At 43.2% G+C, this 16,445-nt stretch overlaps 1 protein-coding gene across 1 annotated transcript in view; it reads left to right on the top strand.

Annotated features, from left to right (window-relative positions):
* Positions 1 to 16,445, top strand: part of Dnah14 (dynein axonemal heavy chain 14) — a 229,533-nt gene that overhangs the window by 56,231 nt on the left and 156,857 nt on the right. Inside the window, exons 20-25 of the mRNA XM_013346965.1 lie at positions 3,701 to 3,822; positions 6,714 to 6,885; positions 8,151 to 8,255; positions 8,340 to 8,458; positions 9,391 to 9,465; positions 15,187 to 15,486. Of these exons, the coding sequence (XP_013202419.1) occupies positions 3,701 to 3,822; positions 6,714 to 6,885; positions 8,151 to 8,255; positions 8,340 to 8,458; positions 9,391 to 9,465; positions 15,187 to 15,486 (893 nt within the window). The remainder of the gene's footprint in view (positions 1 to 3,700; positions 3,823 to 6,713; positions 6,886 to 8,150; positions 8,256 to 8,339; positions 8,459 to 9,390; positions 9,466 to 15,186; positions 15,487 to 16,445) is intronic.

Genomic DNA, 16,445 nt, shown 5'->3' with positions numbered 1-16,445 from the left:
TTTTTTTTTTTTTTTTTTTTTTTTTTTTTGGACGTAGCTAATTTCCTTGGGTTGGAATTTTCCTTCTAGTACTTTGTGTAGGGTTAGATTTGTGACTAGGTATTGGTTAAATTTGGTTCTGTCATGGAGTATCTTGTTTTGTCCATCAATGGTGATTGAAAGTTTTGCTGGGTATAATAGTCTGGGCTGTCATCCGTGATCTCTTAATGTCTGCATTAACACTTGACCACGACCTTCTGGCTTTCATTGTTTGCATTAAGAAGTCAGGTGTAATTCTGACAGGTCTACCTTTATATGTTAGGTGGCCTTTTTCCTTTGCAGCTCTTACTATTCTTTCTTTATTCTGTATGTTTAGTGTTTTGATTATTATGTAGCAAGGGAACTTTTTTTTGATCCAATCTATTTGGTGTTCTGTAAGATTCTTATATCTTCATATGCATTTTTTTTATATTGGGAAAGTTCTCTTCTATGATTTTGTTAACTATATTTTCTGTGCTTTTGAGTAGGACTTCTTCTACTTCTTCTATCTCCATTATTCTTAGGTTTGGTCTTTTCATGGTGTCCCTCCTTTTTTTTTTATAAATATTTTGTGTTAAGCTTTTGTTAGACTTAATGTTTTCTTTGGCTGATGAGTCTTTTTCCTCTATTGAATCTTCAGTGCTTGAGATTCTTTTTTCTTTCTCTTGTATTCTGCTGTTTATGACTGCATTTGTGGTTCCTGATTGTTATCTCATAATTTCCATTTCTATAATTCCCTCGATTTGTGTTTTCTTTATTGTCTCTATTTCAGTTTTCGAGTCTTGAATCATTTCTTTCATATGTTTGATTGTTTTTCCTGGGTTTTCTTTAAGGGATTTGTTGATTTCTTCCAATTTTTTTTGTTTGTCTTTTCGTCCATTTCTTTGAGGGAATTTTTTATTTCCTCTTTAAGGTCCTCAAGCATTCTCCTAAAGTTATTTTTAGGTCATTTTCTTCTGCTTCATCTTCATTTGGGTGTTCAAGTGTTGCTGTTGTAGGGCCACTAATTGCTCTTTGTGGTGTGGAGTGTGTTCTTACCTTGTCTACCTATATTTTCCTCTGATTGTTGTAGTTGGGGCTGTGTCTCTGGTGATCAATCTTCCAGGTGCGAGTGGATCCAAGGCTCAGATGATTGTTCCTCCTGGTGCAGCCAGGGCCATGGTTCCAGTCACCCTGGAGGTCACTCCGTGTTCCCAGTGGTTGTTTAACACTCCCAGGGGTGGCTCTGCTATACTAGGAGTCTTTTGGCCCTGCTCCCATGGAGGTTGCTTGCTTGGGGCTGCTCCTGCTGAGGTCCCTGCCTTGGGCCTGCTCTGGCAGAGGCTGTTGGCTCAGGCCTGCTCCTGCAGAGATCCCTGGCTCCAGTCTGCTCCCTCAGTGGTCACTCCCTTGTACCTGCTCCTCTGGAGGTCATTGCCTTGGGCCTGCTCAGCTGAGGTCACTGGCTCAGGCCTCTTCCCACAGATGTCCCTGGCTTGGGCCTGCTACCACAGAGGTCCCTAGATTGGACCCAGTACTACAGAGGTCTCTAGCTCGGGCCTGCTTCCTCAGAGGTCCCTGACTCATACCAGTCCCTCAAAGGTCTCTGGCTTGGGTCTGCTCCCTCTTTGGTCACTCCCTTGTACCTGCTTCTGTGGAGCTTTTTGCCTTGGCCTGCTCCCAGGAAGACTACTTCTAAGTAAGATGAATTCAATGGACTTGAGTTACCATCCTACCCAAAAATCTAAAACCAAACCAGAAATATACAAACATACATACATACATACATACATACATACATACATACATACATCTCCTGACATGGGGAGATACTGTCTGAAGTTGAAAGATAAACACCAAGGACAACTATAGAGAGAGTCCAGGCTCCCTCTGTGTATTCAAACTCACCTAATGAATGAAACTTAAAGTTGGTACAGGTTATAGGGGACCAGGCAGAAGCCTGAGAGAGTCAGAGGGAACCAGAGGGATGCAGCTGGGTGCAAGGGGACCATTTCAGGGAATGAGCACCATTCGTTGTCTTGATTGTGTTAGGTCCCAAAGAAACCCAGGACAAGGTCTAACTGAGGTACACATTAACATATATCAAAGCAGATGCTGCCCACCAGGCTCTCTCAGCACCCCAAGTACCTGTTACAGAGTTCCAGTTCCTCTCAGTACCTCTCGCTCCCTACCCTACTCAAACCTCTCCTGCCCCTGAGCTTCTCTTTCCTGCGTAACTCAGCCTTTTCAATCATGCGCTCTCTTGCTTCTCCTTTTGTCCTCTTGTCTTCTGGGTCTTCAGTCTCTTTGATTCTCTTTGCCTTCCTGGTCTTCTCCTCCTCTCTTGCTCTCTGCCCCCTTGTGGCCCCGCCCCTTCTGCTGACCACATTCAGTCTGTAGTCCGTACTCTTCCAGATGCCTCTGGCTGTTCTCTCCCTCATATCTACAATAAAAACCTTCTCCTTGACCATACAATGGAGCCATCATGGCCTCATTTCCATGCAGATTATGGTAAAGATTTTACAGGTATAAGAATATGCTGAAACTGGGCACATTAATTACATGCCAGTTACAGGGTATGGTAGTACAATGCCTTTAAGTAGAGGCAGTTGTATCTCTGTGAGTTCAAAGCCAGGCCTGGTCTACAAACCTTGTTTCAGGCTACCCAGGGCTATACAGTAACACCCTACCTTTAAAAAACAATCAATCAACCAGTGCCATTTATATTACATTTTATCAGTTATACCTAATACAATACAGAAGCAAGGACAGAATAATATAGAATGCTGGTAAATTCCAAAAGACAAATATAAATTAGTTAAAAGTCAGTCTTTCTAAAGGATTAGAAGCCAGTGATCTACTGGCTTCTAAGAAAACAATTTATTATCAATTGACTTTTAACCAGATTCTCACTATTTTTTAAATGTAACAGTCAGTTAAAAAGATCTACACAATGAAATTCTCTGAACAAAGGAAACCACCAGGTAGGATGGCGGTACACACCTTTAATCCCAGCTTCAGACCTCTGTGAGCTGGAGGCCAGCCTGATCTGCTCACCGTTTCAGGCCAGCCAGAACTCACTCTCTCTCTCTCTCTCTCTCTCTCTCTCTCTCTCTCTCTCTCTCTCACACACACACACACACACACACACACACACACACAACTGCTGATATAAAACCCGGTTCCTCTCAGTACTTCTCACCCTTAGATGTCATTTTTAAAAGATGCTAGCTTTTTGAAAAATCAAGTTATAGAACAATGACAGCTGCATTTGTGCAAACTCTGGAAGACATTGTGTGCCTATGTCTACAAGTAGAGAAAGACTTAAAGAAGGGACGGGAGTAGCACACGCACTACACACCTCGTTATCTCTTATCATTCTGTGACAGGCAGTATGTAAGGATCGTTCATGTTAACTCCATAGTATGCGCATATTACCTGAGTTAGTTTTATATGTGTGTGCAAGTCTTATGGAAAAGATGTCAATGTGATCTCAAGTAATGTATGAGAAAACCGGATGAAGAGAACATCTGAAAACTAAAAACTGAATAGAGTCAGATTTCTTTTCATTTATGTGACTCTTTATCAATAGTTTTGTTAAGTCGGTGGCTACTGGTCGCCTCACCTCAGTTTCTGTTATGTAATTCTTAGTAATTTCATGCATTTAGATTATTATATGTGGTGTTTTTTCCCTCTTTTGTAGAATCTTGTGAATGAATGGCATCAAAACTTAAGCCTCTTCTCTTACACCATTGAGGAATGGATGAACTGTCAAAGAAATTGGCTTTATCTTGAACCAATCTTTAATTCTTTAGAAATACAAAAGTAAGAAAATAAAAAACAACATCATGTACAGCTTAAAAATGCACAGGGGGATTTAATCATCCAGAAATGATCTCTTCAGTGGGCCAACAGCAGCTGTGGTTTGGATGTGAAATGTCCCCTATAGGTCATGTGTTTGAATAGTTGATCTCAAGGTTTTTGTGGTTCCTGGGAAGATTGAGGAACTTTCGGAGATATGGAACCTTACAGGAGGAAATGGGTGTTGATTGGGAGCCTTGAGGTTTCACAGCTACGGCACTCCCTGCTTGTTCTCCACTTCCTAACTATGAATGCCATGTGTGCAGCTGGCCTCCTGCTCCACTGCCATCCATTCCCATCCTGGTGGAACGCACACACACACACACACACACACACACGTCACACATCTTGTCACAGTCACAGGAAAAGGGACTAGTGCATCATGGGCACACAAAGGAATGAATCTGTTAGACCATTATTATCTTCTCATTCATAGACTATTACAAGAATGCTCTTACTTTTGAAAACTTAATTCCCTTAATTGCTAACATAAAGCTATGGAAAACTGAGATGTGTCAGAGTATGATGGTCCTTGAGCCATATTATATCTCTCTCAGGTTCTGGAAGATTAGAGAGGTTCTGATATGAATAAGAAATATGCTTTTTAGCAACATTCATACCTAAGTGGAAATTTCTCACTTTGCACCAGATAGAACAGAGGAACTTGGCGTTTGTTATGCGTTCCATTTTCCCCCTTCATCTACAGCACTCAAATTAACTGGCTTCTAGGTCTTTAAAGTAATTAATCTTGAAAGTGCTCAAATGGAGACAAATGAGAGAATTGTTTAAATGAAAGTACTGCTGGATAGGGGACAGTATTTTTGTTACACATGTTTAGTCCCTGACACCTGGGCGCTTGGCACTCTTGTTAAGTCCAAGTTATTCTGAATCTAAGGAGTGCACCTTTTACAACTTGACCTTTAAATTTCAGACTTTAAAACCTCTGCCTACTGCAGATGCTGTTTATTAATAAAGAGACAAGAACGGTTATCTTTTTGCAAACTTTGCTAAAGTAGGAAAGGAGTCTTTATTTAAGAGATGCTGAAGTGTCTTTACAATATGTTTAAAGTAAGAAAGAAAGGAACCAATAATAAACCTATGACTAATTTAGGGATACCAGTGGGAAGGAACCAGAGTCACCAAGGAGGAGAATTCCAAACAGGGGTCTGTAAGAGTCAAGGTTATTGGGAGGGCAGCATTAGAACTACCCAGAGAGATGGGCTTGGGATGAGGCTTAGCAGGACACAGGTGTGGGGACTCAAGTGTCTTCCATGACAGTATGTTTGTTGAGTTACAGAAACATTTAGCACCATCACCCAAAATGGGGAGTGGGATGATGGTGGAAGGTTCCTAGGAGAGTTTAACACATACTGCCTTGAAGTACGTGGATATCAAAACCTAAGCTCGCTTTCCTGGAGACAAAAGTCCCAAGTTAGACAGTGGTGACAGATGTTTCCAAACTGGGGCTATCTACAAAGATCTCCAACCCAAATATCAGTGGGTCAAAACACAGGAGTCCCTTAAAGGTGCCACTTATCAGTGGAGCTTGAAAATCAGTTGTATGTGGTCAGCTGGAAAGAGCCAGGGAAGGCTGCAGTGAGTTCCTGCTGAGGGGAAAACCCAGAGGGACATTCCACAGATATCTGCCATCCCAGAAGGCAGTCAAGAGACAAAAGAGGCAAGCTGTAGGACAACCAGGTTACACAGAGAAACCCTGTCTCAGAAAACCAGAAAGAGGTGGGAGAAGAGAAGCAAAAGAGGATTGATTCAAGGTGATAGCAGCTGAATGGGAGGTGGGAGAGACATTACCTCTGACTCCACCTCAGACTCCAAGCCTTGGGGAACTTGGATGAGGTTGGGGCTACTGTGGAAAGGAAATCTCAGTGAGCAGAGAGCGTAAAAGGATCATAAACTCTTGAAAATATTCCCACACCCAAGCCCAGCAGCAGCAAATTATCAGTTGATTGTGTCACATATGAGGTTTGATTCTTTTAGGCAAGGGATGAAATAGTGATAATATTCCATGAAGGAGAACTTCTGTAAAGACAGTGGCACATGCCTTCATATCCCTCCCATCTAAGAATGGATAACCATCTACAGACTGTGGATTTTATTAAGAACCTGGGGATATATAATCCTTCTCCTAGACTGCTCCCCCCACTGCCTTCACACCAAAGTTGAGTCCCTTTGAAACCCAGATCCTAAGACTGCCACAGAGTTTTCCCAGGATCCCATTGCAGTTCCTCTTCTAAATTGGCTTTCAGCTGTGATGTAATACCAAATTTAATCAACGTGTGAAAAGATACGTCTATCTTGACCTACAGCTTGGAGGGTTTCAACTCATGCCTGCTCGATGGATTGCTTTAGACATGTGGCAGGGCAGCGCCTGGCAGCAGCAGCGAAGGGCAGGGGCTTTTCCCTCGTGCTGTGACTGGGAGCAGAGAGAGGTGGGATGAAAGGGCTGGAGTTTCAATGGGTCACATCCCAGGGATCTAAGCTCCTCCTAGAAGGGCTCATCTCCTGACTCCCCACAGTGTCAGGGACTGGGGACTCCCTGGCTTTGGTAGACAGTCAAGATCCAGACTGTTGCACCTCTAAGACACAGACAGCTTTTATTTATCTTATATAGAATTGCTCTGATTCTATTTTCTGCTATAGAGAAAGTAAAATCTTGGTAAGTGACAACTGTATGCTTAATCTATCCTGTTTATCTTGGAAGATATATTGCTTATACAAAATAGATAAAATGGATAATCAAGTAAAGAAAAACATATCAAAATTGTCTTAAAAATCCAATGATATATATTTTCATTGCAAAATTTCAAAATTATTTACATTTCATTTTCTTTTTAAAGACAGCTGGCAGCCGAAACAAAACTTTTCTCCCAGGTGCTCGTCATGTGGAGAGAAATAATGTCGAGAGTACTGAACAAGCTAAATGCTTTGCATATAACTATCTCTACAGGAGTCATCGACGTTCTGAAAATTTGCAATGCAAATCTTGAAAATATAAAGAAAAGTCTGGAGGTAAACTATGCCACCCAAAGTGTGGCCATATGGTGATGCACTGCAGAACCTGCCACCAGGGCAGACTTCCTCTCTGCATCCCTGCTAGCAGCTTTTCTAATCCTCACTGCCATTTTTAGTTTAATGAAAATGCTATCACAAGAAAAAAAGTGGGTGGACTAATCCAATAACCCTAAAGGACAGGACCAACTTTGTCACATACCCACATCAAGGAAAACAGTCATGGCTGTCCCCCAGTACAGAATACGATGGTGCATCTGGAGCCCCAGAGCCGGCACAGGGAGCACTTCAGGCTTAATGAAGGCTAACGACTCGACTAGCCCTCCTGTTTCTTAAGGTTGGTACATGCAGCGGAAGCTGGGGCAGAATGCCTTGATGTCTGTGAGCTGCACAGCAGAGCAGCAGGAGACCGACCACAAGACAGAGAAGTTCCCAGAGAAGCAAGTTCTGCACCCACTGGAGATCTAATGCTCACCCATAAGACATTTATGTGAACGTCTTCAACCGTGGGCACAATCCTTTGTCCATGGTTTTGCTTCTCCTGGCTTCCCTTACTCATGGTCAGCTGTGACTTGAAGATACTAAATAGGAAATCCTAGAAGTGATTGATGGGTCTTTAATTATGACCTGGTTTACATAGTGATGAAATCCCGCTCCATCCTGTTCAGGACATGACCCATCCCTTTGTCCCGGGTACATCCATCCTGCAGACTAAACAGCTCGTTGCCCTTCACGTATTAGATCAACTGCCATAGTTTCTAATGCTATCTCCTAGAAATATAAAAGGTTTATAGCTCCCCAGGATTTCAGGCTTCCAGAAGGGTCTCTTCTACAGATAAGAGTGGCTTCTTGGTAGATAATTGTGGTCCTGGTAGATAATTGTGGTCCTGGCTGAAGGACAAGTGGTTATGTATCAAACAGCCCAGAAGCATCGGAGTAAAGAGGAGTTGATAAACCGATCCTTAAGAGGCATCAGTATTAAGAATGGGATCTCTCAGTGATACCTGTGCTCAGCCCCACGGTGGTGGCGGTGGCAGCGGTGTGGCCGGGCCGTCCCAGTTGTTTCTTTGTTGTTAGCTCGCTTCTGTTCTCATTCCCCTCTATTTCCATTTTGCCTTACTAAAAAGTAGCCCAGCTTTCACGGAGCATGAGCTATCCTTTTGGCTGGACCTAGCGTGCACCTTTAATACTGTAGGCCAGGTGCAGGTGTGATCCCAGATGGCTGGAAACATGTTCTCAGCGGCATTTCTTTTGGCTTTCAACAGGATTACCTTGAAATTAAAAGAATGATTTTCCCAAGATTTTACTTTCTCAGCAATGCTGAACTTCTTGACATTCTAGCTGACAACAGGAATCCCCACTCCGTGCAGGTAACAGCCTTGCCCTCGCCCAGAATTGTTTCCTCACTCCGTCAGGGTTTGCCTTGTAACTGACAAGTGTCTTCTGGTTTGCAGCCTCATCTCGTGAAATGTTTTGAAAACATAAAACACATGCTACTATGGAAACAAGAAGTTGGCCCTCCGGCTGTGAAGATGCTCATCTCTGCTGAAGGAGAAGGCCTTGTGCTACCCAAGTACGAGGACCGTGCTGCAACCAACCTGTAAACTATAGAGCCAGTGTCTTCAAAGATGATGTCCGTGTGTGAGCATGCGCTCTCCCACACCTCACCACAGTGGGCTCTCTGCTCACTTTGGCTCTAACATAAAGTCGGACGGAACAAAGGAAGTGTGCGACCGTGGGCACTAATTTGCACTAGCTTTTGTTCCACACGAGTCTGACTTTTCAGCTAGGACAGAAATTTGGTATCTGGGGTTGGTTGGTGTTGTTCTGACCTAAGGCTTCACTGTGGTGGGTTCCCTGGCAAGTGTAGCAAGCCAAGGCCTTCTCTCTCACTGATCCAATTTACCAGCCTCAGAGAGTTCTCTCACCTCCAGCGTCTGGCTCCTGCGACAAGCTTTACTGGGGGAAAACAGCGCCCTGCCCAAGCTTTCCTACCAAACAAAGCCCCCGGTCCAGTTTAAGTATTTGAAAACACCAAAAATATCTTCAATTTTTTAAATTTACATGCATTGGTATTTTGTTTGCATGTATATCTGTGTGATGGTGTCGGGTACCCTGGAGCTGGAGTTACAGACACTTGTGAGCTGCCATGTGGGTGCCAGAATTTGAACCCAGGTTCTCTAGAAGAGCAGCCAGCGGTCTTAACTGCTGAGCCATCTCTCCAGCCTCCCAAAAGTATCTTAAAATACAATTTATCTCTTATACATCCTATGCTATGTGAAATCTAATTATAGTCTTGCTTTTGATATCAGAATTCCCTAAAGAAATATATTTTACTGAATGATTTTCCAAGTAAAAATCAATAAAAACCAGAAGATACAGTGTTACAGTTCTTGGTCCCAAAAGTAATATGTGTGTCAAAACTTATTTACAATTTTCTCAAAGAAATGAATGTTGATATCCATAATATATGGTAACTTTTGTAATATTTTTAACAACTTTTAGGAAAATTCGTGTGAGAGCCGCTGTAGAGCAGTGGATGGTGAATGTTGAGAAGAGCATGTACGACGTCCTGAAAAAGTGAGTACAGCGCTCAGTCCCGGAGCTCCACAGTGCGTGTGCTGTGGGTGTGCGTGTGTGTGTGCTGCGTGTGCTGTGGATATGCATGTGTGTGTGTGCTGTGTGTGCTGTGGGTATGCATGTGTGTGTGTGTGTGTGCTGCGTGTGCTGTGGGTATGCATGTGTGTGTGTGTGTGCTGCGTGTGCTGTGGGTATGCATGTGTGTGTGTGTGCTGCATTGCTGTGGGTATGCATGTGTGTGTGTTCAGTGTGTTGGTGTGGTATATATGTGTGCTGGAGTGTGTGTATAAAACTTGGCCAGCTACCAGTATAACTGAAATATTCAGAGAAACACATGAAGTGAATTTTAATAGAGAATGGTGTATGAGTGATGAAAAACTCAAGTGTTTTTGAAGTGCAGATACTAATCTGAATGCTCTGTTCAGGTGTGTGTGTGTGTGTGTGTGTGTGTGTGTGTGTGTGTGTGGTGGAGGGTGCACGCGCATGTTCCAGGGCATCCATCAGCCAGGGAAGTCATCTCCAGCCTGCTTTCAAAAGCCATCGGGCTCACTAGTGTGTGCTTCCATTGCACTTTTACTCCCTCACATTGTTGAGTCAGTTTAGACCAGGAGGTGAGAGCAGAGCTGGAGACAGAAGGGGCCTGTGCACACGAGGGCAGCACTGCCTAGTGACAGCCTTTGCTTAGTATCTTCAGTGTTCTCTTCTTTGTGTTTTACTCTGTTGTTGCCGTCTCCATACAGGGGAGAAAGAATCCCAGAGGATGAACTTCTAAACTAATTTGACTGGAACAGTTGTGTTACATTTTTAATTTATTAAAAACCTTTTTCACCTAACATATTTTAATCATATTCTTTCCCTTCCCAGATCCTCCCAGCTCTCCCCCCGCACCACCATCCCACCCAACAGCATGTTCTTCTCTTTTTATGGAAGAGCTACTTTATTCATATTTACTAACATTTGGAGAACCAGTACACGGTTTCTAGAACACAACTGATCAGTGGCATCTGCTGAAGTCACTGGGAATGTGTTGTCTGTTTCTGTCCTGGGTGATAGGAGACGTGGAGTAAACAGGAAGATATACTGCCCCCATAAAAATTGTTTTTGAACATAGCCTTTTTAGCTTTGTACCCTTTATAACATTGTAATTCAAAGCTAATATATGTCTTTCTTAAGTCACTATATGTTTCTACCCGCCCAGACCCTGCCAGGGAAAGGGAAGTGGAAATACTGTACATTACTTGTGAACATGTTAGCAGTGTTACTGCTTCTTCATTAGGCGGCATCGCCATAGAGCATGGATGGATAATATAAATGTATTTTTTTTGGCTTATAGATTTTTAATTCAAGGCATTGAAGACCAGAATGACAAGACTTTTCCTGAGTGGGTACTGTCACATCCAGGACAAGTGGTCATCACTGTGGTGAGTCAATGCCGCTTTGGACCATGAGGACGGGAGTTAGCCTATGGTTGCAGTGCTAAGAAAGTAAAAATATGAAAGCTGAGTTATTTTAAGGGTAGTAATACATCCTGGTTATTTTGAAATGTATTTTAAAAATAAGATAAATGTATTTATAGATACATAAATAATATCATAAACACAGTAGAATTATTGGTGGTTGATAAATTCTTCCTATAATGAATGAACAGGTATTCATTCTATAATTCCTTCACTTTCCTAGAGTTTAAAAATCTTCAGTTTATAATATAACATAAAAATAACCCATAAATTATTTTCCTAAAAGTGTATATTTATATTGTACTATATACACGTCTATTGTTACCATTAAAAGTTACTCCAAACTTAGTGGCTTAAAACTACTAAATTTGTTAGTTTAAAGACCTACGGGTTAGAAGAACAGTGCAGGTCTCCCTGCTGAGGGCAAGCTGTCGGCAGGTGTGTGGAGGCTCTTAGATTGGGGGTGTCCTAGAGAGAAGGTCAGCAGCACACCTCAGTTTATGCCTCTTTCTGCATCTTCAGAGCTGGTCGTGTTGCATCTCTGCTCATCTCCAGACATCCTTCTATAGTCCTGTCTCCTGTGCAGAGACAGGAAGAAATCTCTAGTTGTAAGGATGCCTGTGACACAGGAAACCCAGAAGGAGCGCTCCATCTCAAGGTTCTTAGTCACATCCGTCTTCACAGGTTCCGGGGGTTAGGACATGAACAACCGTGTAGCCATTACTCTGCATATTTGTTAGTGTTGCTAGCATTTTCTTGGGGTTAAAAGAGAAAAAGGCTGCAGGGATTGCTCGGCAGTTAAGACAATGAATTCCTTGCAGAGGACCCAGGTACAGCTCCCAGCACCCAAGTTGTAGCTCACAACCTTCTGTAACTGCAGTTCCAGGGAATCAGACACTTCTTATGACCCCCGTGACCCCTGCATACACGTGGCACACATATGTATAGGCAGGCACATACATATACATATAAACAAATTTTTTAAAAGAGGAAAAGAAAGAAAATCAGAGAAGTGTGATACTAAGAAAACCAAAATTTTCAGTTGTCCTAATATATGTTTGAAGCCTCCCTCAGCAAACTGTATGAAATAAGAGAAGATAGAGGAGCCCCAGGGGGAATAACATTTAAGGAATCAAAGAAAGACAAGTCCATGGCAAGTACTGGACCAGAGTGGGGTGGGGCAGAGCAGGAGGTAGGAGAGTAGCCGTGAAGTTAAGAAATGACTTTTAGTTTGTTTCTTTGCTCTTACACTAGAAAAATCGAATGGTCACAAGAAAAGAGGGTGCTCCTCATTTGTGAGGCCTTTGGAGATCTGGGTCACTGTTTGCAGGTGAAATGTGCTCCCACACCACTTGACCTACCTAGAGGTGTTGGTGCCTGCCTAGAGGAAGCCGGTCACTAGGGACTGGAGTGTAAGGCAGACCTTGAAGTTTTATAGTCTCGGTGGGTGCCATGTTCTTTGCCTGAGAGCAGAGCAGCCTCATGTTCCTGACAGCACCAGCTGAGAACTCTTCCCCCTCCCACACCATGCCTTTTCCTGACATGGCAGGCTGCACCCGCAAACCACGAGCCAGCATAAGCCCTTTCTTAGTAGGTTGCTGCTTGTCAGGTACTTTGTCATGACAATGTGTTGTTTTTAACAAAAGCTCAGTCGTTCAATTTTACTAATAGAGACTTGAGAGCCAGATGCTGGGGTGAAAACCTGCTATCTCAGAGAGGCAAAAGAAGCACCCAGTTGACCTTTGTCCTCCACCATCCCCAAAGCCTCCTCTCTCCTACCTTCTCAATCAAGTCCTCTCTCACTCCACGCCCCTACCCTCCACTTCCTGTGTGTATCTCTCTCCATTCTCCCCGCTCCTCTTACTCCCTATGCTTTTTTTTTAATTAATAATCAAATATCTTGTAACAACAATGAGAATGCCACTAATACAATCTGAAACTGACAATCACTTGTCAGTCAGCCGGGTCAATGTGAACTTTGGAGACTGGTTTATCTGGAAAGAGGAAGGTAGAAAACCTTTGCCATAGAAACCGCTAAGGATCACAGAAAGCTCTTATTTTTAAAAAGTCCCCATTTTTTCACTTTGCCTGACCTGCCACAATTTTCAAGTCTTCACTAAAGTCACCTAGGGCTGTAAACAGACATTTTGCTCTCCATTTGACTAAGTAAATGCCAGGTCTTAGGCTGAATGGCTGCTATCAGCTGTTTCTATGAAAGTGACGACGTTACTGGTGATTCTATACATTTCTCCAGTTTGCCTTAAGAGAAGCTCCTCCCGGTTCCTGGAGGCGCATGCTTCACGACAGCAGCGCACATGCTCCCCACCTCCATCTCCTCGCCTCTTGCTCATTTACCACCCCGGGGCGTAATTTACAGCTCTCTTGAATTTACACTGTTGAGCTCTCCACAGAGTTGTCTCTAAATAAACATAAAAAGATATTTTTGAGAGAATGGATGCGATAGCGCTATATGTTGGCCATGAAGAGATTTTCTATATAGATTTGTCCATAATATAGCAATTAGTAATTTCTCTGCAATTAAGTGTGTCACCTGTTACAGGTGGTGGACCTTGGAGAATGAAGCAGATAAATGAGGCAGACTAAAGTCTCATGCAATAACCAACTTTGTTTAGAAGCCCCAGACAGTCTGTACTCTGAGGGTTAGGAAAGGTCACAGCAGTCAAGTTCTCAGGTGTTCAAGCTGGCTACAACCACACGGGCACACCATGCATGGGGGGGGGGGACATATTTTCCCATAGAGAAAATGAAGACTAGTTTAAACGTTTAATTGAGTATCAGCATCAAGCAATAACAAGTGATGTGAGGTAAATTCCCTCCTGTCCACTACACCTGGGAGGAGCACGAAGAAACATTCCAAGAACAATTCTGCGTTTTGAAGAAACTGAGTCACAAGACTCTTGCCTTATTTTCTTGCGTATTCTCACACACTCAGAATCCTCCTCGCACAACTCTGCTCCTGGATCATGCTCCAACATACACATTTAAGTGGAAAATGTTTTTAAATGCGATCCACAGTATTCCCTTACAATGGATGCTCTCACTGGAGGCTGTAATTCATGAATCACCTCAAGATGTGCACAGTGGAAATCTTGACTGTGTAGTTGTTTGTCCTGCCTGCTTCCCAAGCCTCGGACTCCAGCCACTCAGTGATCTGGTGATGGAGTTAGTTTCTAAATCATCTCCCCAGGGAACCAGTGTCAAATGGTCAGCCCTGAAAACATGCAAGCAATAGTATGCAGATTGAGCAGATTTTATTTGTGTGTTTAGGAATGTATATGTATATAACAATGACTAATAAAAAAAAGAGGCCGTGACTTTGAAATAGCGCTAGCAAGGGCATAAGGGGAGTTTGGAGGGAAATGATGCAATTATATCATAACCTCACAAATTTAAAGAAATCATTTGTTATTTTAAATTTTTTATTTATTTTACATGCCAGCCTCAGTTTCCCCTGTGTACCCTATTTTTTAATAGTTTCTGTTGCATGAAAAAAGGAACGCTGGGAGTGGGTCTGGGACCTCCGAGTGAGTGGGCCTGAGCCAGAGACCTCCGTGGGAGTGGGCCTGAGCCAGAGACCTCCGTGGGAGTGGACCCAGACTGGGGGCATTTGTGGGGGCAGTTTTGGACCTGTGACCTGGACCAGAGCAGGACTGGGGCAGTAGGCTCCACAGGAGCAGGTGAGGGAAGCCCTGGGAGAGAGGGCCTGGACCAGGGCCTCTGCAGGTCGTGAGTTTGGGGCCTCTGAAGTGCTAGGCCTGAGCCAGGACTTCTGCTGGTCCAGGCGCACCTAGGCAGGAGCAGACCTGAGACAGCGAGCTCCACAGGAGGAGAAACAAGGGAGCAGCCACTGAGGGAGTAGGCCAAAACCAGAGACCTCTGTGGGTGGGCGTGAGTCTGGGACCACCAAGGGAGTGGGCAGGAACCAGAGACCTCTGTGGGTTCAGACACTCTGGGACCTCCCAGGGAGTGGTTGGGGCCAGGGACCTCTGCCCATTGGGGCATAAATCCCGAGCCATAAAAACAGACAAGAGGACTAATGGAACAGAATCAAAGACCTAGATATCAATCCACACATCTGGCTTTGACAAAGAAACAAAAAATATAAAATGGAAAAAAGGAGGCATATTTACCAAATGGTGCTGGCATAACTGGATTTCAACATGTAGAAGAATGAAAATAGATACAAATCACCTCTATAGATCTGTAACATTCAACTCATGAAAACCTTTTAATTAAAAACAAGATTGGGTGCTTCTATTAACATGTGTTTCCCTCCCTTTATTTTTCAGAGCCAGATCATGTTTAATAGTTATTGTATGAAAGGTTTTATGAGTTCTAATCCAAGAGAAAAGCTAGAAGCAGCCCATGCCCATGTGCTGAGTCAAATGGAAGACTTGACCGCCCTGGTCACCCTGAATACTAGCAACTTTCGCGCAAAAGTCATGCTAGCAGCAATGCTGACCATATCTGTGTACTGCCGAGACATCGTGACGGACCTGCTAGATAAGAACATCTCTAGCGCAGAGGACTTTGACTGGACGAGGTAAGTAGCTACAAACTGTAACCACGTACTACAACTTCTCCCATAGAGACCGTTAGGTTCTCTGCTTCACACATCTCTATCTCAGTGTGCACTTGAAGGATGAATCGCTCCCTAAGCATTGTGGTCCTCCCCCAGCTTCCTTGGTCCTCTCTCCTCCCCTCACTCTGCCTCATCTTCCCAAGCTGATGTCGTTCTTCCGTATGGTTTGGGTGTTTTGTCTGTTATCACTAAGCCTAGGGACAGGTTTCAACAGTAGTGATGAGAGGTGTCCCTGGTCCCTCTTTTCCTCCTGTGCTACCAGTGTGGGGCAAACGAGGTAAAAGAAACAGAAGGCTGTTTCTAGACAACTTGCCATGAGCCACTTTTCCTGCTGCTTGGAATCAGTTAGTGAAGGCATAGACAGAGAGCTGCTACTTGTACTGAAGTGAGGCTAAGCACAGGTCTCCTACATTAAGTGAGAAAGTCTTCTGGGTTTACGTACAGTTATGTGTTCTCTCATCGAAGAATTTACAAGGTGTTAGCATACAACTAGTTTTAAATGGCTTTTATCTTAAATTTTATTTTGAAAATTGACTTAGTTAATTTCCTCACAATCTGCTCTGCTGTTCCAGAAGGAATTTAGAGGTGAATGATGATGATACACAACAGCTGCGTCATAGGATAACGTGTAATAGGAGAAGGGCCCTCGGAGGGAGCTCAGGGATTCTGGGTTTCATCAGCTTCCGCTTGTGTTCAAAGCGAAACAGCTCTAAACTATTAAAGATGTGTAAAGATTACTATATTATTTTAAATTTGTACCTCGTGGTTTCTAAAATCTAATACAGTCATGAGTAAATTTTATTTTTCCACTTACTTTAATACTTTGATTTGTTTGCTTGCTTAATATTTTTATACAATATATTTTCATCATATTATTTGCCTTCCCCAGATCCTCCCCATGTCCCTACCCAACTTATGTT

This window comes from Microtus ochrogaster, chromosome 6 (genome assembly GCF_000317375.1).
Source record: "Microtus ochrogaster isolate Prairie Vole_2 chromosome 6, MicOch1.0, whole genome shotgun sequence".
In the NCBI taxonomy this organism is placed as follows: domain Eukaryota; kingdom Metazoa; phylum Chordata; class Mammalia; order Rodentia; family Cricetidae; genus Microtus; species Microtus ochrogaster.
The sequence above is the reverse complement of the archived record's forward strand: the minus strand, read 5'-3'. Positions and strand labels throughout refer to the sequence as shown.